At 45.6% G+C, this 26,851-nt stretch overlaps 1 protein-coding gene and 1 long non-coding RNA gene across 3 annotated transcripts in view; one reads left to right on the top strand and one right to left on the bottom strand.

Moving 5' to 3' along the window:
* Positions 1-26,119, top strand: part of LOC141106205 (uncharacterized) — a 210,228-nt gene extending 184,109 nt beyond the window's left edge. The window contains exons 3-4 of one of the 2 annotated variants that reach the window (XR_012235695.1): positions 25,246-25,371; positions 25,700-26,119. This is a non-coding gene — a long non-coding RNA (uncharacterized lncRNA). Of the gene's footprint in view, positions 1-25,245; positions 25,634-25,699 lie in introns of those variants that run through there. The other variant, XR_012235694.1, reaches the window with a different exon arrangement.
* On the bottom strand, positions 1,783-21,959 carry LOC141105426 (RNA-binding motif protein, X-linked 2-like; the record flags this gene model as incomplete). Its single annotated transcript, XM_073595283.1, has 4 exons — positions 1,783-2,258; positions 7,883-8,051; positions 12,774-12,903; positions 21,901-21,959. Coding segments are annotated over 4 exons (648 nt in total), but the record flags the coding sequence as incomplete, so codon positions are not given.
* Positions 26,120-26,851: the final 732 nt, after the last annotated feature.

Here is a 26,851-nt window from a genome sequence, read left to right as displayed (position 1 = left end):
GCCACAATCCGGCCCCCCTAAAGTCTGAAGGACAGTAAGCTGGCCCTTTGTTTAAAGTTTGGAGACCTCTGTTCTAGGACATTTGACCACCCTAATTTTCCCCCATGTGCAAGGGAACGAGGTGGCCTGGATCTATCCCATCGCAACCCTAACCTTTCCCTTTCCTTTGATTCCCTCTTTTTTCTCCTCTACTTCTTTTATCTTCTCCATAGGCTGTTTGCTTGACCACCGGTTCTCCCATCTATCTACAACCCATCACGGGCAGGAGGAGGCTTTTTAGGACCCAAACACTGCATACTCATACCACCCAAAATAAACCCTTTCCCATTTTCTGAGCGGCCGATAAGTCTGTCAAACACAAGTCCCGCGGGCCAAATCCGACCCACCAAGCCTTGTCATGTGGCCCTCGCATCCAGTTTTGCAGCCAGAAAGTGGCGGAACTCTATTCCGCCACCTCCGGTACTCACCTTCTGCAACCTGTAAACACAGAAGGTGGAGGAGGGGGTTGGGGTTGCAAACTGTGCATAGCACACACCTAAACCCTGCACTCTGTATGCAACACACCCCTGGACTCTGACTCTGTAGGTAATAAACCTGTACTCTCTACGTAGCACACCCCTAAACGCTGCACTGGACGTAGAACACCCCTAAACCCTACACTCTATACATAACGTACCCCATGAACAATGAACTCTGTATGCAGCACACCCCTGAACTCTGCATGCAATGCACTCCAGAACCCTGTACTTAGCACACCCCTAAGCCCTGCACTCTGTATGTAGCTCACCCCTAAAACCTGCACTCTGTACATAGTACACCCCTGAACTTTGTACTTAGCACACCCCAGATACAACTGGCTCTTTGAGGGCAACCATACTGCTGATGCGGTCTGTGATAACATTTAGTTTGACACCCTTGGTCTACACCTTTATTTCTTTCCAGTTATATGGTGGTATACTAATGTTATGGGTTTGCAATTTGTTGTCTCACCCTTCTCTCCGGCAGAAGCTGGAGGTAGGGGGTTGGGGTTGCACACCCCTAAACCCTGCACGTAGAACACCCATAAACCCAGAACTCTGCATGTAGCACACCCCTAAACCCCGCACACCCATAAACCCTGCACTCTGCATGTAGCACACCCCTAAACCATGCACGTAGCACACCCCCAAACCCTACACTCTGTATGTAATGCACACCCCCACCCCTACACTCTGTATGTAATTCACCCCTGCACACCCCCACCCCTACACTCTGTATGTAATTCACCCCTGCACGCTGCACACCCCCACCCCTACACTCTGTATGTAATTCACCCCTGCACACCCCCACCCCTACACTCTGTATGTAATTCACCCCTGCACGCTGCACACCCCTAAACTCTGTATGTAATGCAACCCTGCACTCAGCACACCCCTAAACCCTGCATTCTATATGTAGCGCACTCCTGACCTGTACATGTAGCACAATCCTGAACCCTGTACTCAATGCATTCCTTGAACCATGCGCTGTGTACATAGGGCACCCTAGATACAACTGGCCCTTTGAGAGCAACCATAATGCTGATGCAGACTACAATGAGATTAAGTTTGACATCCCTGGTCTACACCATTGCTTCTTTTACGTTATATGCTGGTATAATAATGCTATGGGGTTTGCAATTTGTTCTCAACCACCTTACTGGCTACTGGCATTTGCTTATGGTCAGATTTTTCAGTTTTACGTGCCAATTCACTATACAAACCCTTGAAAAAGTAATCATTCTGCAGTATTTACTTAAAACCGTTTAAATAAAAAAACTTTTTATTAAAAAACAGAAAAATGGTCCAACAACTTCTTTTTATATACACACAACACAGGAGCTACTTTTCCAGAACAATTTTTTTTAGACCTTGTTGCCTTCGATCTCAAATCGCAGATCTTAAAAGTCCTTGCAAACTGCGTTCTGAGCCACACGCACATTCGCCACAATCATCTTTTTCTTTTAAATTCCTTTGACCGTTTTTCCTCATAGTCCCGATGTTTGCTCTCCGATGTGTGAGGTTTTTCTTCTATCTTACACTTCTTGTCATAGGCTGCTGGTTTAGCAGAAGTACTATCGCTTTCTGGAGCCCTCCTCTGATCTCTGTCCTGCCTGGACTGTTTGGTTTTGTATTCCTCATACCCTGGATCCACACGTTCTTGCTTAATTGTCTCAGTAATTCTCGCGCTTCTTTCGCTGGAACGCTCGCGGCTGTCCTTTTTTCGTTTTTTCTTTTTATCTGTTATGAGATGAAATTCACGTTATTAGTTTAACCACCTGAATACCGGGGCTTTTTCTGGCACTTTGTGTTTACAAGTAACAATTAAAATGGTGATCGTTGCAATTTTTTTATGTCACATGGTATTTGCGCAGCGGTTTTTCAAACGCAATTTCTTAGGAAATTTTTTTTAACCGCTTAAAGACCGAGCTTTGTTGTTTGTTGTTTACAAGTTAAAAACATTTTTCTTTTTGCTAGAAAATTACTTAGAACCCCCAAACATTATACATTTTTTTTTTCTAACACCCTAGAGAATAAAATGGCGGTCGTTGCAATACTTTCTTGTCATACCGTATTTGCGCAGCGGTCTTACAAGTGCACATTGTTTTGGAAAAAAATTACACTTTTTTGAATTAAAAAAAAAAAAAATAAGACAAAAGTAAAAGTTAGCCCAATTTTTTTTTTATATTGTGAAAGATGATGTTACGCTGAGTAAATTGATACCCAACATGTCACGCTTCAAAATTGCACCCGCTCGTGGAATGGCGACAAACTTTTACCCCTAAAAATCTCCATAGGCGACGTTTAAAAAAAATTCTACAGGTTGCATGTTTTGAGTAACAGAGGATGTCTAGGGCTAGAATTATTGCTCTCACTCTACCAATCGCGGCAATACCTCACGGGTGCTTTGAACATCGTTTTCATATGCGAGCGCTACTTACGTATGCGTTCGCTTCTGCGCGCTAGCTCGGCGGGACGGGGTGCGTTTAAATTTTTTTTTTTTTTCTTATTTATTTTACCTTTTATTTTTACACTGTTTAAAAAAAAAAAAGTGTCACTTTTATTCCTATTACAAGGAATGTAAACATCCCTTGTAAATAAAAAAAAAAAAAAAAAAAAAAAAGCATGACAGGTCCTCTTAAGTATGAGATGTGAGGTCAAAAAGACCTCAGATCTCCTCAAATTCACACTAAAATGCAATATAAAATATTATATATATATATATATATATATATATATATATATATATATATATATATATATATATATATATATATATATATATATATATATATATATATATATATATATATATATATATATATTTTACACACACACACACACAGTGGCTTGAGAAAGTATTCGGCCCCCTTGAACTTTTCAACCTTTTGCCTCATTTCAGGCTTCAAACATAAAGATATAAAATTTTTATTTTTTGTGAGACACAATTGTGAAGTGGAACGAAATCTTTTGGATTTTTGAAACTTTTTTAACTAATAAAAAAATGAAAAGTGGGGCGTGCAAAATTATTCGGCCCCCTTGCGTTAATACTTTGTAGAGCCACCTTTTGCTGCGATTACAGCTGCAAGTCGCTTGGGGTATATCTCTATCAGTTTTGCACATCGAGAGACAAATTCTTGCCCATTCTTCCTTGCAAAACAGCTCGAGCTCAGTGAGGTTGGATGGAGAGCGTTTGTGAACAGCAGTTTTCAGCTCTTTCCACAGATTCTCGATTGGATTCAGGTCTGGACTTTGACTTGGCCATTCTAACACCTGGATACGTTTATTTGGGAACCATTCCTTTGTAGATTTTGCTGTATGTTTGGGATCATTGTCTTGTTGGAAGATAAATCTCCGTCCCAGTTTCAGGTCTTTTGCAGACTCCAACAGGTTTTCATCCAGAATGATCCTGTATTTGGCTGCATCCATCTTCCCCTCAATTTTAACCATCTTCCCTGTCCCTGCTGAAGAAAAGCAGGCCCAAACCATGATGCTGCCACCACCATGTTTGACAGTGGGGATGGTGTGTTGAGTGTGATGAGCTTTGCATTTGCGTTTTGCATTGTGGCCAAAAAGTTGGATTTTGGTTTCATCGGACCAGAGCACCTTCTTCCACATGTTTGGTGTGTCTCCCAGGTGGCTTGTGGCAAACTTTAGACGAGACTTTTTATGGATAGCTTTGAGAAATGGCTTTCTTCTTGCCACTCTTCCATAAAGGCCGGATTTGTGCAGTGTACGACTGATTGTTGTCCTATGGACAGACTCTCCCACCTCAGCTGTAGTTCTCTGCAGTTCATCCAGAGTGATCATGGGCCTCTTGGCTGCATCTCTGATCAGTCTTCTCCTTGTCTGAGCTGAAAGTTTAGAGGGACAGCCAGGTCTTGGTAGATTTGTAGTGGTCTGATACTCCTTCCATTTCAAAATGATGGCTTGCACAGTGCTCCTTGGGATTTTTAAAGCTTGGGAAATCTTTTTGTATCCAAATCCGGCTTTAAACTTCTCCACAACAGTATTACGGACCTGCCTGGTGTGTTCCTTGGTCTTCATGATGCTCTCTGAACCCTGAGACTATCACAGAGCAGGTGCATTTATACAGAGACTTGATTACACACAGGTGGATTCTATTTATCACCATTAGTCATTTAGGGCCGGTTCACACGTGGGCGACTTGTCAGGCGACCTAGCCGCCTGACAAGTCGCCTCCCGTTCTGTACAATGGAACCGTTCTAATCGGAGCGACGCAAGTCGCTCCGACTTAGAAAAAAGGTTCCTGTACTACTTTGGGGGCGACTTGCATAGACTTCTATACAGAAGTCGTCTTGCAAGTCGCCACGGCAGTCGTGTGCAGGTCGCCTCTGTGAGGCTACCTGCAAGTCGTGCCGCTTCTAATGTGAACCGGCGCTTAGGACAACATTGGATCATTCAGAGATCCTCGCTGAACTTCTGGAGTGAGTTTGCTGCACTGAAAGTAAAGGGGCCGAATAATTTTGCACGCACCACTTTTCAGTTTTTTAATTGCTAAAAAAGTTTAAAATATCCAAAAGATTTTGTTCCACTTCACAATTGTGTCCCACTTGTTGGTGATTCTTCACAAAAAATTAAAATTTTATATCTTTATGTTTGAAGCCTGAAATGTGGCAAAAGGTTGAAAAGTTCAAGGGGGCCGAATACTTTCGCAAGCCACTGTGTGTGTGTGTATATATATATATATATATATATATATATATATACATACATACATACATACATACATACATACACACACACACACACACACACACACACACACACACACACACACACACACACACACACACACACACACACACACACACACACACACACACACACACACTCTATCTATCTATCTATCTATCTATCTATCTATCTATCTATCTATCTATCTATCTATCTATATCCATCTATATCTATATCTCCACCCCAAGTTTAGGAGGGAATTTTAAGGAAAGAACTTTTAGGAGGGAAGTTTAAGGAAAAAAAACTTACATTAAAATGCCCATCAATACAGCGTTATCGGTGTCCATCTGCAGCCTTGTTAGTGTCTTTGAAGCCTTTTCAGTGCAGCTTTGCCCCAGTGCAGCCTTGTCAGTGCAGCCTTGCCCCCAGTGGTCCAGTGCAGCCTTGCCCCCAGTGGTCCAGTGCAGCCTTGCCCCCAGTGTCCATGCTTGGACAGATCGCCGCCGACATACACATAGCATGTAGTTTTAAATATGACACCACGGAGTTCGGAGAGACTCAGCGGAGCTGAACGAGCGCCGCCGAGATACACATAGTCGACTGTACTCGGCTGTTTCCGGTGCCGCTCACAGTCCCGCCCTATGATGGACATAACACAGGTCCAATGGCGGGACTGGGCGTGACTGCGAGCGACGCCGGAAACAGCCGAGTACAGTCGGCTATGTGTATCTCGGCTCCGCCCAGTCACTGTGATTTCGGCGGCGCTCGTTCAGCTCTGCCGAGTCCCTCCGAACTCCGCGGCGCCATATTTAAAACTACACGCTATGTGAATGTCGGCTGCGGTCGCTCCGATAGATCACAATTAGCGGGGATCGGCGTATAACACGCACCCACGATTTTCCCCTGATCTTAAGGGGAAAAAAGTGCATGTTATAGGCTGATAAATATGGTGTATATATATATATATATATATATATATATATATATATATATATATATATATATATATATATATATATATATATATATATATATATATATATATATATATATATATATATATATCCCTTTAAGAGCTATGGGCGGAAGTAACGTTTTGACGTCGCTTCCGCCCTGCAATGTTATGGAGACGGGTGGGGCCATCTTCTCCTCACTCGTCTCTGCACCCAGCAAGGGGTAACATCTGATCGCCTCTGCCGACGGCTCCGGTAAGCGGCAGAGGGCACCGGAGCGCGGCGGGAGGGGGCCCCTCTCCCCCCGCCAATAAAAGTGATCTTGCGGCGAATCTGCCGCCGTCGACCACTCTTATTGGAAAGCGGACCGCCGGCCGAAGAAGAGGATACCGGGGTTATGGCAGCTAGCTGCTGCCATAACTATATTCCTCTTCAAACTCAGGCCGTATATCGGCGTGCGGCGGTCCGTAAGCGGTTAAATGAATTTAAACAACAAAACCCAAAACACAATATACACCCAAATTTTATTGTATAATAAGAAAGATGATGTTTTGCCGCATAAATAGATAACAAACATGTCACGCTATAAAATTGCTTGTGGAATGGCGACAAACTACTTAAAAATCTCCATAGACAACGTTTTAAACGCCTTTACAGGTTACAAGTTTGGAGATACACCGGAGATCTGGCGCTAGAATTATTACTCTCGACGTTCGCAGCGATACCGCTCATGTGGTGCGAACGCCATTTACATTTGTGGGCGTGACCTACGTATGTGTTCACTACTGCACGGGAGCTCGTGGGGACAAAATGTATATTTATTTTATTACTTTATTTTTTTTAAAAAAAATAAATAAATAAATAAAAAAAGGAAGAGGCCTGGTTTACATTGGTCGGAACTGGAAGTGACGTCATGTTGCTCTGGTCCTCCTAGGGTAGTGATCGCGAACTTTGGCATGAGCATCATGGGAAATGTAGTTCGAAGAACATCTGGGGTGCTAAGGTTCTCCATCGCTGCCCTAGGGCATAAAGATGAGCAGAGGCCATCTTTCCTTCGCTCAACTCTATGCCCAGCAACCGCCAGCAGTCTTTTTTTTGGACTTCCCGATCCGCCAGGTAAACCCGAAAACCACCAGAATGGGATGGGAAGGGACGGGGCGTGAAAAGGGGGTCCCACTGTTCGGCGCCCGAGGGTAAATGATACTGGGGGGGTTATGGCATCTAGCTGCAGCAATAACCCCGGTAGTATTTAACCTTAAAGTCATGACGTATTTTCCCAGTTAGGCAGTCGGCAAATGGACACACTATATGCCCAAACATATAACAGTTTGTTGGGACATCCTATTCCAAAGTCAATATGGAGTCGCCCACCACCCCTTTGAAGGTATAACATCCTCCACTCTTCTGAGAAGGATTTTGGAGGGTGTCTGTGGGAATTTCTGTCCATTCAGCCACAAAGATCATTTGTGAGGTCAGGTAGAGATGTCTCCGGCTCGCTTTTAGCTTATCAAATTAGGGTTGAGGTCAGAGATCTATGCGGGACACTCAAGTTCCCCCCACACCAAACCAGGTCTTTATAGAGCTGGCTTTGTACAGTTGGGGGTGGGGGGAGGGGAAGGACCTTCATCAATCTGTTACCACAAGGTTGGAACAGCACAATTGTGTAAAGAAAAAGAATGAAATGCAAGCTGGGAGATCGGGGAAAGCACTCACGTTTCTTCATCTTTTGTGGTTCCTCTGGTTCTTCTTCTGAAGATGAAGGGGGCATTTCTGCACCGCAGCCTTTTTCCCGGAGTGTTTTGGTCACTTCATCGATATCGTCGCCATCTTTAGGTGGGCGGTAATTTGACACGTGGTCAACGCGAATTGTGCGTCCTCTCAGCTATGTGGAAAACAAACAAAAATGTACTGAATTTAACCACAACACAGAAGGTGGCAACACCTGGGCATGTTCTCTAAAACAGTGTGCAGTGAAGGAGAAGTAGTTCACCTTTTACAAAAAAAAAATAAACCTATTTTTGCATTTTTTATTTTAAACAGGAGCTTGCAAAGTATTGCCCCAGATCACGAGTGCAATTTCAGGATTCTGCACACACTCTCTCCAGCTTTCAGCCCACACCTCTGTACAGGCTGTTAGCATGTAAGCTGGAGGGAGCGCCAACGGGGCCTAAGCTGGATGGGGCCTAAGCTGGAGGGGGCGCCAACGGGGCCTAAGCTGGAGGGGGCCTAAGCTGGAGGGGGCGCCAACGGGGCCTAAGCTGGAGGGGGCGCCAACGGGGCCTAAGCTGGAGGGGGCGCCAACGGGGCCTAAGCTGGAGGGGGCGCCAACGGGGCCTAAGCTGGAGGGAGTGCCCAAGCTGGAGGGGGGCCAACAGAGCCCAAGCTGGAGGGAGCGCCAACGGGGCCCAAGCCGGAGGGGGCCCAAACGGGGCCCAAGCCGGAGGGGGCCCAAACGGGGCCCAAGCCGGAGGGAGCGCAAACGGGGCCTAAGCCGGAGGGAGCGCAAACGGGGCCTAAGCCGGAGGGAGCGCAAACGGGGCCTAAGCCGGAGGGAGCGCAAACGGGGCCTAAGCCGGAGGGAGCGCAAACGGGGCCTAAGCCGGAGGGAGCGCAAACGGGGCCTAAGCCGGAGGGAGCGCAAACGGGGCCTAAGCCGGAGAGGGCGCAAACGGGGCCTAAGCCGGAGGGGGCGCAAACGGGGCCTAAGCTGGAGGGGGCGCAAACGGGCTATGAGCGTGCTGTCTGCTGCAGTGGCAGACAAGGCTTGTACTTTTTTTATTCACAAATTCCCATTTTCAAAATGTGACAGCGGGTGCGGGAAGAGGATCCCCTGCCCGTTGTCACAGGAAGGGGGGGGAGGCTGCTGAGCTTGTTACATGATACACCCTAAATACGGGTGTTAACGTGTTCAGAAAGGTGAACTTATCCTTTAATGAGAACGGGAAGGGAATTTCCTACTCTCAACATGGACCCAACATCAGTCCCCTTCTTCCCCCTCCCAAGTTAAATTAAAAAGTGAAATCCTGCTGCTCCTTCCCCCCAGGGGTGGAAAGTTTGGGAAGGGGGGGTTGAGTGGTGATTTTTAATCGATACCTGCTCTCACTTCTGCAATCCCGCCTAAGCAAGGAGGAGTTCCTTTGCCCCTCACCCACTCCTGCAACCTCCTAGTACATGCGACATCCTAGGAAGCTGCAGGACCATTTGCAAAGCGCCGCGCGTGCATGCATTGTGGGGGAGTTGGCCGTGTGGTTCCTCCGGACGGCACAGCTGGCACCCATATCCAATATTGTGGCTCCGCGGGGACTCACGGCGCTATAAAGACCCGGCTGCGGAAAGACAGTGAAAGACCCCAGGCACTGGTATGTACCCAATTCATGAAAGTTAGCGGCTACAGGATTTGAAAAACAAAAAAACACACAACTGTAGTTTCTCTTTAACCCCTTCAATACCGGGCACTTTCACCCCCCTTCCGGCCCAGGCCAATTTTTAGCTTTCAGCGATGTCGCACTTTGAATGACAAATGCGCCGTCCTGTAACACTGCACCCATATGACATTTTTATCTCATTTCTTGAGGCCTGAAATGTACAAATACCCCCAAATGACCCTCTTTTTTGGAAAGTAGACAGCCCAAGGTATTTAGTACGAGGCATGGAGAGTTTTTGAAGTTGTAATTTGTCACAATTGTTGGGAAATTTTTTTTTTTTTTTTTACATACGGTCACCAGTGCAGTACAGCGTCATCACATAACTGGTGTGGTGGTGATCAGGGGCACTGACTGGTGACTGTATGTAACAAACAAAAAAAAAAAAAAAAAAAAAAAACACAAAAAAAACATTTTTTGTTTCAAATTTTTTTTCTTTAACAACTTGCCGACCAGCCGCCGCAGCGGCGGAATGGCGCGGCTGGGCGAAACAATTTTATGTTATGTCGCTTCGCCCTGTGGCCACATGGCACCCGCCAGGCTCCCGCGATCGCTCGTGACACACCGAGAACCGGGATCTGTGCGTGTAAACACACAGATCCCAGTTCTCTGAGGGGAGAAGAGACAGATCGTGTGTTCATACACAGTATGAATAGCGATCTGTCATCTCCCCTACACAGTCCCATCCCCCCTTCAGTTAGAACACAGAGAAGGAACACAGTTAACCCCTTGATCGCCCCCTAGTGTTAACCCCTTCCCTGTCAGTGACATTTTTACTGTAATCAGTGCATTTTTATAGCTCTGATCGCTGTATAAATGCTAATGGTCCCAAAAAGGTGTCAAAAGTGTCCGATGTGTCCGCCATAATGTCGCAATCCCGATAAAAAAAATTAAAATCACAGATCGCCGCCATTACTAGTAAAAAAAAATGCCACAAATCTATCCCCTATTTTGTAGACATTATGGCTTTTGCGCAAACCAATCAATAAACGCTTATTGCGATTTTTATTACCAAAAATATGTAGAAGAATACATAATCAACCTAAACTGAGATAAAATTCGCTTTTTTTTTTAAAAATGGGGATATTTATTACAGCAAAAAAGTACAAAGTATTGTGTTTTTATCAAAATTGTCGATCTTTTTTTTTGTTTATAGCGCAAAAAATAAAAACCGCAGAGGTGATCAAATACCACCAAAAGAAATCTCTATTTGTGGGGAAAACAAAGTACGTCAATTTTGTTTGGGTGCAGCGTCGCACGACCGCGCAATTGTCAGTTAAAGCGATGCAGTGCCGCCCGAATCGCAAAAAAACGGCCTGGTCATTGAGCAGCCAAATCTTCCGGGGCTGAAGCGGTTAATGCCCCCCCCCCACGAGGCATATTCTGGGAAGGACGTCCTATGACATCCACACAGAAGGAGAGAGCTCCCAGCTTTCATTTGTCTATAGGGTGGGTCGGGGACGCAGTTAACCTCTTGGCGCCAGCCGCACGCAAATACACGGCCCCTCGGCGGGTGGGCCTAGGCGCTGTATTAGTGCAAATACAGACCACAGTTACCGGCGGCTAACGGAAAGCTGTGATCGGGAGCTTTCTGATCATGTGACCGCCCAATCATGGCGGTCATGTGATCTTAAACTCCGCCTCCCAGGCCTTTAAGGGGTTTAGGATGCCGGGAGGCGTGGTTTATGATCATATGACTGCCGTAATTGGCTGTCACGTGATCAGAAAGCTCCCGATTGCCGACTCCAATGTGTCTCCTAAATTCTGATTATCTCTCACAGAGATCACAGGACTCCCCCTAACAATGCCTTTATCTGTCTCTCTCTTCAAGGTGGAGTCATTGCTCTTCAGACATCATTCAGGGTCACGTGATCGCGTGCGCAGGAACAGGGATCTGTGTGTATAAACACACAGATCCCTGTTCTGTCAGGGGTGAGGAGACATATCGTTTGTTCTTACTAAGTAGGAACAACGATATGTCTCCTCCCCCAGTCAGTCCTATCCCCATACACTAAAGCCTCGTACACACGATCGGATTGTTGGCCAACAGAGCGTCAGACTTTTGTCCGAAGGGCGTGTGCCAGGATCTTGTCTTGCATACCAACGGTACACAATTGTCGGCCAAACAAACACGAACGTAGCGACGTACTACGAGGAATATCAGCTCTTGAGCGCCACCCTTTGGGCACCTTCTGCTAATGTCGTGTTTGGTGAGCATTGATTCCGAGCATGCGTGTTTGTACTTTCAACTTTTGTGTGACGGACTTGTGTACAGACGATACGAAAGTCTGACAACAGACCGTTGTCCGGAGAAAATTTACTAGCCTGCCATCCAACATTTGTTGGCCGAACGTTGGACAACAATTGTCAAAAGGAGCGTACTAACGGTCGGATTTTAGGACAACAGTCTGTCAAACAGACAATCCCCTGCCAACAATCTGATCGTGTGTATGAGGCTTTAGAACACACCTTTAACACCCCTTGATCACCCCCCTAGTGTTAACCCCTTTCCCTGCCAGTGACATTTACACAGTAATCAGTGCATTTTTATAGCAGTGATCGCTGCATAGATGTCAATGGTCCCAAAATAGTGTCAAAGGCGTCTTATCTGACCGCCATAATGTCGCAATACCGCTAAAAATCAAATCGCAGATCACCGCCAGTAAATAAATAAATAAATAAATAAAAATGCCATAAATCTTTCCCATAGTTTGTAGACACTATAACTTTTGCACAAACCAATCAATATACGCTTATTGGGATTTTTTTTTTACCAAAAATATGTACAAGAAGATATATTGGCCTAAACTGAGGAAGAACTTTGTTTTTTAAAAACATTTTGGGGATATTATAGCAAAAAAGTAAAAAAAAAAATATTGCTTTTTTTCAAAATTTTCATTTTTTTTTTTTATAGCGCAAAAAAAAAAAACAAACAACAAAAAAAAAAAAAACACAGAGGTGATCAAATACAACCAAAAGAAATCTCTATTTGTGGGAAAAAAAGGACGTCACTTTTGTTTGGGTACGTCGTCGCACGACCGCGCAATTGTCAGTTAAAATGACGCAGTGCCGTATCACAAAAAATGGCCTGGTCATTGAGCAGCCAAATCTTCCCAGGGCTGAAGTGGTTAAAGTCCCACCAAATCTCCTCTTTTTGTATTAATCAGATGTCATTGTCTCACCTTGATGCCATTCAGATTGTCTACAGCCAGCACTGTACTTCTCTGATCCTCATAACACAGAAAGCAGAATCCACGAGAGCGCCCGGACTGTTTGTCACGCACCAAATTAATATTCACCACTTCACCGTATCTACAAAGAAAAGCAATAAACTCAGAATTACAAAGAGATTATAAAGCAGAACTCCAGCAAACTGCTATAGTATACACAGCGGCCGGTCAGATCCTTATATTTGACCTTCCCTGGTTCCTCCCTACCTACAATCCTTTACAAGGTGGTACCGAAAAGTTTCGAGACTAGAGACTAGCTCGGGTCACAAGAAAGTACTTTATCTACGTTTATCCACGATCACCTTCAACATGTCCCCTCACACAGCTATACAGCACTTCCAGTGTTCCCGACACTCCTGGAATGTGTCCTGGAGGTCTTCTTTTCGATGCGTGTCAAGTACCTTCTGGATCTCCACAATGGTGTCAAAACAGCCACCTTTGAGCTGAACTTGGTGGACCTGCCTTGCCGTTTTCAGGTTGTGGAGATGATGGGATCTTCCAATGTCAAGACTGTTGCTGCATCTCAGGGTTGTACCCGTACACCCAAGTATGTGTGTGTATATATATATATATATATATATATATATATATATATATATATATGGCTTTTTTTTCTCAGGGAACAGGTGCAGGAACTCCACCCATCCGAGTCACCCTTCGTCTCCGCCCCCCACCATCCCTTGGTTTCACCCCCTACCCACCTCCCAGTACAGCACCTTTCTGAGAATACAGAAGTATTTTGGGCTACTCAGTAATTTCTATGAAATTTGTTAAAAAAAAACAAGAAAGATAGTAAAACAGATCCCTTTAATGAGCAACAATAGACTCCACCCCCAGAAAATAAAAGGACCCTCCAGCAACAACAGATCCCCCACACAACAAAAGACTCCCCCCCCCAGCAACAATGGACCCCTCCACAACAAAGTACCACCCAAGCAACATTAGACCCTTCAGCAGCCAGGAACAATAGACCTCTCCCTCCACAGTAGATCCAACCCAGCAACAATTGACCCCCCCTTGCAAGATAAGACCCCCCCCCAGCAACAGTAGACTTACCCAGCAACAATAGACCCCCCACCAGCGACAATACATACCCCAGCAGCCTTTGCCAGTACATACATTCAGTGCTGGAGGTGCCGGAACTGCGTTCCCGCTGAAAAAAAAGGGGGGTATATATATATATATATATATATATATATATATATATATATATATATATATATATATATATATATATATATATATATATATATATATATTCTCTATTATATATTAGGCATGTGCAATTCATTTCGTTCAGAATTAGTTTCTTAACGAATTTCGACAAATTCGTTAATTCGGAAATATCAGAATTAACGAAAACCCATTCATAAATTCGAAAAATTTGTAAATTCATACATTTCGTAAATTTGAAAATCTGAAATAATAATGAACTAATAATAACGTAACTACTATTACTAGTAACTATTAAATTCTAGGTATTGTAGTTTCCTTTCAAATTTGGCTGTCAGTGAACGTAACACATACAAATTTATCCGAAGGTTACGAATGATCCGAAATAACGAATGCCGTATCCAAACGAATGGAAAGTAATGAATTAATAATAATAAATAATAATAATAAAAACTTATTATGATTATTTATTATTAATTTGTTCCATTTGTTTGGATACGGCATTCATTATTTCGCATAATTTGTAACTTCCGATAAATTCGTATTTGTTACGTTCACTGACAGCCAAATTTGAAAGGAAATTACAAGACCTGTAATTTAATAGTTAGTTACTATTTCAGATTTTCGAATTTTTGGGTTTTTGGATATTCAAATTTAGAATTTACAAATGTAAGAATTCACGAATGTACGAATTGCGATCATAACGAATGACCTGAAAAATGAAAAACAAAAAACAAAAAAAACAACTGATGAAACAAAAACGAACACATTTTTTGGCTGTGCACATGTCTAAGACCCCTTTCACACTGGGGCGGTTTGCAGGCATTATTGCGCTAAAAACAGCGCCTGCAAACCGCCCCTAAACAGCCTCCGCTATTTGTTCAGTGTGAAAGCCCGAGGGCTTTCACACTGAAGCGGTGCGCTGGCAAGAGAAGAAAAAATCCTCTGTCAGCCGCTTCTTTGGAGCGGTGAAGGAGCGGTGTATTCACCGCTCCTAAACCGCTCCTGCCCATTGAAATCAATGGGACAGCGTGGCAATACCGCGGCTATAGCCGCGCTATACGAAGGGTTTTAACCCTTTTTCGGCCGCCAGCGGGGGGTTAAAACCGCACCGCTAGCGGCCGAATACCGCGGTAAAACAGCGCTAAATATAGCGCTGTTTTACCGCCGATGCCCCCTACCGCCCCAGTGTGAAAGGGGCCTTATATATCTATCTATATATAGATATAGATATAGATATAGATATAGATATAGATATAGATAGATATAGATAGATAGAGATATATATATATATCTCTATCTATCTCTCTATATATATATATATATATATATATATATATATATATATATATATATATATATATATCTCTATCTATCTATCTATCTATCTATCTATCTATCTATCTATATATATCTATATCTATATCTATATATCTCTATCTATATATATTTTTATTTCTTATATGATATGTGTGATCTGACGCTTTAACTACCTCTTCTGCATACATTTATTTATATTAATTGCAGAGGAATGAGTTACTTGCTAAATATTTTATGAACAATGTTGACTCAAGACAACTAATGGAATCTGGAATGGAATCAATGGAATAATGGAATCAATTAGCACTGCCCCGATCGTGAAGATGGAAACATGGTGGCCTCCAGTCTGCACACCTATTATTTTCCTGCTACATCTAGGCCCCCCCCTTTTTTTTCCCTTCTCTAATCCAATACAGAACTCCAGAACATCACGGCTGATGCTAATGCTAAGCGTCAGATCACTACAGCAGGTTAACGCTGTGATGGGCAGATCATACGGTGAACGTTTCTAATTGATTTACATGTTATTGATCAATTAAAACAAAAAAAAGTCAGGATTTAATGTATGTTCAGCAGGGAAGGGTACAAGTGCTTTTTTTTTTTTTGTCTGCCTACAAAGGCGCAGTCTGCCCATAAATCACAGCTGACCGACCGCCATCAAACGACGAATGGCTCCCCCGCGCGAATCGCCGTAGCTGTACAGCGGGCGCTTTAAGGGCCATAGGGGGCACGCGCCTGCCGCATCACTTAGGAGCCGATGCGTGTGCCGCCATGTCCGCCAGGCACCCGCGATCACACCTGACAGAGCCAGAACGGGGATTTGTAAACACACAAATCCTCGTTCTGTCAGGAGTGAGAAGACAGATCTGTTGTGCCTAATGCTTAGGAACAACGATCGGTCTCCTCCCCCAGTCAGTCCCCTCCCCCCCCCACAGTTAGAACACACACTGAGGGAACAGATTTAACCCCTTGATCGCCCCCCTAGTGTTAACCCCTTCCCTGCCAGTGACATTTATACAGTAATCAGTGGCTACTTTTAGCTCTGATCGTTGTATAAATGTCAATGGTCCCAAAAAAAAAAGTGTCAAAAGTGTCCGATCCGTCCGCTGCAATGTTGCAGTCCTGATAAAAATCACTGATCACCGGCATTACTAGTAAAAAAAAATAAATGTCATAAATATTACCCCCTATCTTGTAGACGCTATAACTTTTGCGCAAACCAATCAATATACGCTTATTACGATTTTTTTAACCAAAAATATGTAGAAGAATACATATCGGGCCAAACTGATGAAGAAATTAGCTTTCTTTTTTTTTTTTTTTTTGATATTTATTATAGCAAAAAGTTAAAAATATTGGGTTTTTTTTTCAAAATGTCGCACGTCTTTTGTTTATAGCTCAAAAAATAAAAGCCGCAGAGGTGATCAAATACCGACAAAAGAAAGTTCTATTTGTGGGGGAAAAAAAAAGGACATTTTGTTTGGGTACAGTGTCGCACCACCGCGCACGACAGACGCAGTGCCGTATCGCAAAAAATGGCCTGGTCAGGAAGGGGGTAAATTCTTCCGGGGCTGAAGTGGTTAAAGAAACAACTGGCTGGTAAAGAAGAACATAGTCATTTCCAGTGGTGGCTGACAACCCCCCCCCCCGCCCATCGGACAGCCAGCGGTAAGGCACCTACCCGATCTGGGGCTGGGGCAGTGGTCTCCTCTCCTCCGGTGCAGGCAGTGGCTCCGGTGTCCGCTCCTCCCGCGTCTCCTCTGTGATCTCCAAAGCGCCGGGCATCCATTAGGATAGCCTGGCACTTTGGCCAATCAGGAAACAGGTCTCACAGACCTGCCTCATGATTGGCGGGGAGGAACGTTAATGTGAAAATAGCAAAAATTAATTCGCTATCGTCACAAAACAGGGTGGGATCGGGACGCAGTGCTCTGCACCCCAATCTCACCCTGTTTTGAAGCCTATCAGAGCCTCTGGGTCTAATCACATGCTTCTAAATACACACCTATAAATAGATAGGGAGGGCCGGCGCCCACAATACACGGGCCGCCACTGATCAGCAGCTCTCTGCTCCGCCACCTCCTCGCTCACTGGAGCGCTGGCCTGTGGAGGAGAGTGGCCGACTCAGGCTCTCAATGGCTCACTGAGAGGCTGAGCCGGGTGCCGGTCCAGGCATGTGGGCAAATCCTGACTCTATTGTCGGGAGGACGCCCTAGTCGGACTGACTCTGATGTCAGCAGAGAGCGGACTTCATTCTGCTCTCTGCTGAAAACAGGTCACAACAGGTGTGCACAGGCCCGGATTTACTCCCTTTGCCGCCCCAAGGCCGGGTCCTTCAATGCCCCCCCACACCCACACACACACACACACACACACACACCACGTCCTTTATCGATGACTTCTACAATAGATCAATTAAAAACATATCTCCACACACGAGAACACTGAAAATAACTGGCTTTAATTGTACAGACTAAAAATACTTCAGGGTAAGCGCGCGAGGGGTAAGGATTTTTCGCAGGCAAATTTTCAAGGCAATGGCTGGTGTTAGTGCTTCAATCATCCCCGGCACCATGGTTGTTATGGTGTCAGGATGATTGAAACACATTATTTCTATCATTACATTGTAATATAAACTGAAATAGTTCAACTCACCATAATGCAGAATCATTGGGAGCCCTGAGCGTGTCACTTGCCACCATCTCTTGTCACTTGCCACTATGCCTGCCACCAGATGGGGATATCACTTGTCACACTGCCACCAGATGGGGGATGTCACTTGCCACGCTGCCTGCCACCAGATGGGAATGTCACTTGCCACGCTGCCTGCCACCAGATGGGAATGTCACTTGCCACGCTGCCTGCCACCAGATGGGAATGTCACTTGCCACCATGCCTGCCACCAGATAGGGATGTCACTTGCCACCATGCCTGCCACCAGACGGGGATGTCACTTGCCACCAGATGGAGATGTCACTTGCCACCAGATTGGGATGTCCCTTGCCACCAGACGGGGATGTCCCTTGCCACCAGACGGGGATGTCCCTTGCCACCAGATTGGGATGTCCCCTGCCATGCTGCCTGCCACCAGAAGGAAGAGGGCGGAACAGCGGTGCGGGCAATGAGAGATGTCATCTTTCTCCCCCGCCGCCGCACCGCTGACATTACTTGCTACTCTCAATTTTTTCAAAAATGGTGCCGGGCGGCGCAATCACGCTACTGTGCATGCGCCGCCCGGCTGAGCGCTTACGAGCTTTCCCGAGCCCGGCCGGCTTCGGAACGGCGCATGCGCAGTTTCGTGGTCGGCTCGCGGCCATCTTTTCTATGGGCACTGGTGCCCATAATAGACTGTAATCGGCAGCACGAAAGGGAGGGCGGCCACGAAGTCGCTGCAGGAGCGGTGCCACCCCTAGACCACTGCCACCCCGAGGCCTTGTGGCTAATCCGGCCCTGGGTGTGCAGAATGAACTGGACTCCTGTGATCCATAGGAGAAATACAACCAAACGAGCTCAGGCTGGACTTCTCCTATAAAGTATGACCAGAGGCGGCTCTAGGCTTTGTGAGGCCTTAGGCAAAACTAGACATGAGGCCCCACTCACTCCCATAATGGAAAAAATAACTCAAAAGATAAAAAATAACGGTGTCCCCCCCCACAGCACTGCCAACCCCCCTCCTCTGCCCTCACGCTGACAGCTGTCTGTGTGTGTGTGTGTGTGTGTGTGTGTGTGTGTGTGGGGGGGGGCTCTTTAGGAGGGAGGCCGGGAAAAGCCCCCTACCTTTTCTAAACGAACACAGTGAGTGATTGGAACTGATTTGTGTTTACTATGCTTTGGTTTATGAATTGATAGGGGCCTCTGTCTCCTGTTCATTCATCTGCAGTGCAGCTGAGGCTACAGAGAAAGGAACTGGGGAATGTGTTTCCTCATTTCATTTCTCGGTCTCAAAAGTGAGACTTCAGGGGTCTGTTTAGACCTCTGATATCTCACCAAAGAAACCAAAAAAATCTCCCCAAAAAATGTAAAAAATAAATAAAAAGATTGTAAAAAATAAAATATAAATAACACTAAAAAATAAAAATAATAATAAAAAAAAAAAAAAGACTTAAATTTCTAATCAAACTAAAAAGCCATGCCCAATAGATAGCATAATTTAGCCACACATACAAATGTTTCTGTATGGCACAGGTCACCCTCTCCCTAGTAAGGGCCCCTACTGTACAATGGCGGTAAACTTGAGTAGGAGAGGAAAGCGGAGTGTATGGCGGTGGGTAGTATATACATGAGAGGGGTGTGGAGTGTAGGGTGGTGGGTAGTATGTACATGAGAGGGGTGCGGAGTGTATGGTGGGTAGTATGTACATGAGAGGGGTGCGGAGTGTATGGTGGGTAGTATGTACATGAGAGGGGTGCGGAGTGTAGGGTGGGTAGTATGTACATGAGAGGGGTGTGGAGTGTATGGTGGGTAGTATATACATGAGAGGGGTGTGGAGTGTAGGGTGGTGGGTAGTATGTACATGAGAGGGGTGTGGAGTGTATGGTGGGTAGTATATACATGAGAGGGGTGTGGAGTGTATGGCGGTGGGTAGTATATACATGAGAGGGGTGCGGAGTGTATGGTGGGTAGTATGTACATGAGAGGGGTGCGGAGTGTATGGTGGGTAGTATGTACATGAGAGGGGTGCGGAGTGTATGGTGGGTAGTATGTACATGAGAGGGGTGCAGAGTGTAGGGTGGGTAGTATGTACATGAGAGGGGTGCAGAGTGTATGGTGGGTAGTATATACATGAGAGGGGTGTGGAGTGTAGGGCGGTGGGTAGTATATACATGAGAGGGGTGTGGAGTGTATGGTGGGTAGTATATACATGAGAGGGGTGTGGAGTGTATGGTGGGTAGTATATACATGAGAGGGGAGTGGAGTGTAGGGTGGTGGGTAGTATATACATGAGAGGGGTGTGGAGTGTAGGGCGGTGGGTAGTATATACATGAGAGGGGTGTGGAGTGTAGGGTGGTGGGTAGTATATACATGAGAGGCGTGTGGAGTGTAGGGTGGTGGGTAGTATATACATGAGAGGGGTGTGGAGTGTAGGGTGGTGGGTAGTATATACATGAGAGAGGTGTGGAGTGTAGGGTGGTGGGTAGTATATACATGAGAGGGGTGTGGAGTGTAGGGCGGTGGGTAGTATATACATGAGAGGGGTGTGGAGTGTATGGTGGGTAGTATATACATGAGAGGGGTGTGGAGTGTATGGTGGGTAGTATATACATGAGAGGGGTGTGGAGTGTAGGGTGGTGGGTAGTATATACATGAGAGGGGTGTGGAGTGTAGGGCGGTGGGTAGTATATACATGAGAGGGGTGTGGAGTGTAGGGTGGTGGGTAGTATATACATGAGAGGCGTGTGGAGTGTAGGGTGGTGGGTAGTATATACATGAGAGGGGTGTGGAGTGTATGGTGGGTAGTATATACATGAGAGGGGTGTGGAGTGTATGGTGGGTAGTATGTACATGAGAGGGGTGTGGAGTGTATGGTGGGTAGTATATACATGAGAGGGGTGCGGAGTGTAGGGTGGTGGGTAGTATATACATGAGAGGGGTGCGGGGGGGTAGGGTGGTGGGTAGTATGAAATACACATTGATACATTAGTGATCAGTGGTGGTTATTTAACCCCTTTGTGGTACATTAGTGGCTCTGGTATCAGAGTTTGTGGACCTTTCGTTCTGCACCATATAGGGGTTCATTATCTCTGATATCGGTACCACTAATGCAGCACAAAGGGGTTAAATAACGGCCACTGGTCACTAATGTAGTGATACATTAACCCCCTCCATGCTGCATATTACAAATACCAATGTAAATGACCCCCCTCCCCCCCATAAAGAGTTAAACACTTCAGTCAGGTGACACATCGAGGCCTCGGTGACAACACGGCCTTAGGAAAGGTTTGAAGCCTCTGTCATCTTACTTGCACTGTTGCTCGGCTCTTCACTGGCTCCTCGCAGGTCTGTGCAGCAGCAATAATCTCCTCTGCTCTTTCATCCCGGCCTGTGAATGACATCACGGGGGGGCGGGACTAGGAAGCTCCTGTAGGGAGGAGATCACTCCATCTGACAGGGAAGTGAATGGGTCGGTTGGACACACAGAATACTCGCACCGCTGCAGATAGACAGTGTACCGGCGGCCGGCGGGTGTCACGGCTGTCTGCATTTTCACAAGGCCTCCCCGCCCCCCAGTTCAGTCCCCCCGACGTCCTGGCGGGTTCAGCAGTGGCCGGCCCGGCAGCTCCGCCTCCACCTCCTCTACAATTCGTCTGCAGCAGGCAGCGCTCTCACCCTGCCAGCTTGGGGGACACTGACCGGGGATATTCCCTCTCATTCTCTCACACACAGCAGGCAAATTAGGCCTAATTAGAGAGCCGCCTCTGAGTATGACATGAAACAGGATGCCAAGGACACAAGAATCAGAATTTGGTGATATCTACTACTTTGGGAGGAAGTTCTAGATATTTTTTTTTTACAAAGATAAGTTCTAGATATTTACTATCTCCTGGGGGTGGGGGGGGAAGAATAAAAAAAATTAAAAAAAACTTACTGTGAGAAGACACAAATAATGTCACCTTCTGTCAACTCAAAAGGCAGCCCTCCTACAAGGGAAAAATAAGAAGGAGGAGGGAGGAGGAGGGAGGAGGGAGGGAGGGAGGAGGAGGGAGGAGGAGGGAGGATGGAGGGAGGAGGGAGGAGGGAGGAGGGAGGGATGATGGAGGATGGAGGGAGGAGGAGGAGGAGGGAGGAAGGAGGGGGGAAGAGGGAGGGGGGGAGGAGGGTGGAGGGGGGGAGGAGGGAGGAAGAGGGAGGGAGGGAGGAGGAGAGGAGGAGAGGAGGAGAGGGGAGTAGGGGGGAGGGAGGATGAGAAGGGAGGAGGGAGGATGAGAAGGGAGGAGGAGGGGAGGGAGGAAGGAGGAGGGAGGAGGGAGGAGGAGGGAGGGAGGAAGGGAGGAAGAGAGGAGGGTGGAGGGGGGAGGAGGGAGGAGTAGGGAGGAGGAGGGAGGTGGAGGGGAGGGAGGGAGGAAGGAGGGAGGAGTAGGGAGGAGTGGGGAGGGAGGATGAGAAGGGAGGAGGAAGGATGAGAAGGGAGGAGGAAGGATGAGAAGGGAGGAGGAGGGGAGGGGAGGGAGGGAGGAAGGAGGGAGGAGGGGAGGGAGGGAGGAGGGAGGAGTAGTGAGGAGTAGGGAGGATGAGAAGGGAGGAGGAGGAAGGAGGGAGGAGGAGGGAGGGAGGAGGAGGAGGAGGAGGAGGGAGGGAGGGAGGGAGGAGGGAGAGGAGGGAGGAGTAGGGGGGGAGGATGAGAAGGGAGGAGGAGGAAGGAGGGAGGAGGAGGGAGGAAGGAGGGAGGAGGAGGGAGGGAGGATGGAGGAGGGAGGGAGGGAGGAGTAGGGGGGGGAGGAGGGAGGATGGGGGATGGGAAGGAGGGAGGAGGAGGGAGGAGGAGGGAGGAGGGAGTCATACAAAGAAATATCAGACTGGTAGATTTGTAACAAAGTACAAACATCACTTCTTAGAAGGACATTAAAGAGGCCCTGTCACCCTTCATAGCACAACTCCGCTGTCCCTTTTTCTTTGGCTACTTGGATACATGGAGATCTATTCTGGACACTTTCCTCTGAGCTCTTCACTCATCCCAATTAGAATCCCGTCATTAACCTTTGCGCAGGTCACGTGTATTTTATTTATTTATACACACATACAAACATAATATATATACACACATCTATTTCTATATCTGTCTATTTGTCTCCCTCTCTCTCTCTCTCCCAAATGAAAGGTCACTGAAGTTCCTCTTTAACCCTCTTTCCTGTCGCCGCCTCCTGGCCCTTTAAGTGGATTGAAATGCAGAGAGGCGGGCACTCCAATCATGTTACTGCTGTGATTGGGAGCTTTCAATCATGTGACAGCCAATCACAAGTACGCATCGGGAGCTTTCCTGCGACAGTTTAGCTGCTGTGCTGGGAGTGTCGCTCTGGGCACAGTATACCGTTACCATAGAGAGACGTATAGATGTGGCCTCTGGGCAGGTGGGCTTTAACGAGCGGCTGCATCTCTAAGTATACAGTATATACACTCACCGGCCACTTTATTAGGTACACCTTGCTAGTAGCGGGTTGGACCCCCTTTGGCCTTCATTCTTGGTGGAATAGATACAACAAGGTGTTGGAAACGTTCCTCAGAGATTTTGCTCCATAGTGACCTGATAGCATCACACAGTTGCTGCAGATTTGTCGGCTGCACATCCATGATGCCAATCTCCCGTTCCACCACATCCCAAAGGTGCTCTGTTGGATGAGATGTGGTGAGTGTGGAGGCCATTGGAGTACAGGGACCTCATTGTCCAGTGGTGAGATGATTTGAGCTTTGTGATATGGTGCATTATCCTGCTGGAAGGAGCCATCAGAAGATGGAGACACTGTAGTCATAAAGGGATGGACATGGTCAGCAACAATACTCAGGTAGGCCGTGGTGTTTATATGATGATCAATTGGTACTAAGGGGCCCAAAGTGTGCCAAGAAAATATCCCCCCCACCATTACACCCCCACCACCAGCCTGATACGGTGATACAAGGCAGGATGGATCCATGCGCCAAATTCTGACCCCACCATCTGAATGTCTCAGCTGAAATCCAGACTCATCAGACCAGGCAACGTTTTTCCAATCTTCTATTGTCCCAGTTTGGTGATCCTGTGCCAATTGTAGCCTCAGTTTCCTGTTCTTAGCTGACAGGAGTGGCACCCGGTGTGGTCTTCTGCTGCTGTAGTCCATCTGCTTCAAGGTCCGATGTTTTGTACGTTCAGAGATGGTATTTTGCATACCTTGGATATAACGAGTGGTTATTGGAGTTACTGTTGCCTTTCTATCATCTGGAACCAGTCTGCCCATTCTCCTCTGACCTCAACAAGGCATTTTCCTCCACACAACTGCCACTCACTGGATATTTTCTCTTTTTCCCACCATTCTCTGTAAACCCGAGAGATGGTTGTGTGTGAAAATCCCAGAAATACTCAGACTGGCCCGTCTGCCACCAACAACCATTCCACGTTCAAAGTCACTTCAAATTCCTTTCTTCCCCATTCTGATGCTCGGTTTAAACTTCAGCAAGTCGTCTTCACCGCGTCTAGATGCCTAAATGCATTGAGTTGCTGCCGTGTGATTGGCTGATAAGCAGTTTCTGTTACCAAGCCATTTTGTTGTGCGTGATTTTTTTTCTTTTTTGGGGGGGGGGGGGGGGCAGCATTTCATTCTTGGTACCAGGCAGCACAATGTCTTGGGCCGGCACTGAGGGCGGCACACACAAAACATTGTTGAAAGTCGTTTGTTTGTCACTTAAGCCAGACAAAAAAATCAGGAGACGGGTTGATGCATTTCATACGAGTCCTTCGTGTTTATTCATAACAATGACAAAGGCCAGAAATCTGATATGTGAAAAGGATCCAACAAGGAGAACTCCCAGAATCAGCTGATTGTCAGAGTCATCAGACTGGGGCCGTACATAATGAACACTAATCTTTAAAATCAATAAATATATTTACATCAAAAGATAAAGAAAAAGGCGGAAAATGATTAAGAAAAAAAACGAGAAAAAAGAGAAAAGCAAAAAAAAAAAATAAATAAATATATATAATAATATATATGTATGTGTATATGTGTGTGTATGTGTATATATATATATATATATATATATATATATATATATATATATATATATATATATATATATATATATATTGTATACATTTTTTTTTATTTTATTTTCATTTAAAAAAATATATAAAAAATATATAATATCTATATATTATAACCAAGTATTTTAAATCTTGTACTTCTCATTCATTTTTTTTTCTCAATGTAGTAATTTCCTAATTTATTTAAATTTTATTTTTCAGGTGATGCAGAAAAAAAAAAAATCGTACAGCTTTGTAGCCTGGATGTACGACGATCTAAGGAATTTATCATTTATTAAATAATTATTTATGCCTGTTTTGTACGCCTGTGGGTTGCAACCTCACGTTGTACGTTATGCTTTTTTTCTTTGTTGATTTGCTTTGTTTGTTTATTGTTTGTGCTATTGTATAATACAAAAAATTTTTTTTTTGTTTTTTTTTTATTTATTTATTTATTTGATATGGCCTTTATGTAAATAATCCTGTTAAATTGTATTGTTGTTTTCCTATGTTGTATTTTAATGATATTATTGCATTTCATTTAGCCTTTAAGTTTTATGTAAATCTTGTTAAATTTTATTAAATAAAAATGTTAACTTTATTACCACAATCTGTGTTTTTTTTTTTTATCTTATTTTTTTTAATTATTAAATAATTTTATTATTAAATTGTATAGGCACGCATGGAAAAAAAAAGGCCGCACCTGGAGTATGCTGTCCAGTTCTGGGCACCGGTCCTCAGGAAGGATGTACTGGAAATGGAGCGAGTACAAAGAAGGGTAACAAAGCTAATAAAGGGTCTGGAGGATCTTAGTTATGAGGAAAGGTTGTGAGCTCTGAACTTATTCTCTCTGGAGAAGAGACGCTTGAGAGGGGATATGATTTCAATTTACAAATACTGTACTGGTGACCCCACAATAGGGAGAAAACTTTTCCGCGGAAGGGAGTTTAACAAGACTCGTGGTCACTCATTAAAATTAGAAGAAAAGAAGTTTAACCTTAAACTACATAGAGGGTTCCTTACTGTAAAAGCGGCAAGGACGTGGAATTCCCTTCCACAGGCGGTGGTCTCAGCGGGGAACATCGATAATTTCATGAAACTATTAGATAAGCACCTGAATGACCGCAGCATACAGGGATATACAATGTAATACTGGCATATAATCACACACATAGGTTGGACTTGATGGACTTGTGTCTTTTTTTTCAACCTCACCTACTATGTAACTATGTATGTAAGACTGACCAAGTAGTAATGCATGACTTATATGTTCTTTTGTAAAGTGCATTTAAAGGGTTACTAAACCCTTTTATTTTTAAAACATAGGGTCACACTTGTCTCCTCTGTGCAGTTGGTTTTTGCACAGAGTGGCCCCCGATCCTCCTCTTCTGGGGTCCCTCAGCGGCGCTGGTGGCTCCTCCTCTTTTCGAGTTCCCCCGTCGGAGAAGCGCTCTCCTTTGGGACACCCCGCGCGGGCGCGCTCCCGCGTCCTGTTGCTGCGTCTATTGACATGCACGGAGGAGAGCGCTTCTCTGACGGGGGAACTCGAGAAGAGGAGGAGGAGCCACCGGCACCGCTGAGGGACCCCAGAAGAGGAGGATCGGGAGCCACTCTGTGCAAAAACCAACTGCACAGTGGACTCGGCCCGGCATCATTGGATTTGATTGACAGCAGGGGGAGCCGATGGCTGCGCTGCTATCAATCTATCAAATCAGGACAAACAGGATCCAATCAGGACACGACACACCAGCCGTAGCTGGCGTTCTCGTTCCCGGGGGCCAGAAAGACCGGGCTCAGGTAAGTTACATAGATGGCAACTCACCTCCTC

The sequence above is a fragment of the Aquarana catesbeiana genome, linkage group LG08 (genome assembly GCF_042186555.1).
Source record: "Aquarana catesbeiana isolate 2022-GZ linkage group LG08, ASM4218655v1, whole genome shotgun sequence".
Taxonomy (NCBI): Eukaryota; Metazoa; Chordata; class Amphibia; order Anura; family Ranidae; genus Aquarana; species Aquarana catesbeiana.
This window is presented reverse-complemented; position numbering and strand designations above follow the sequence as displayed.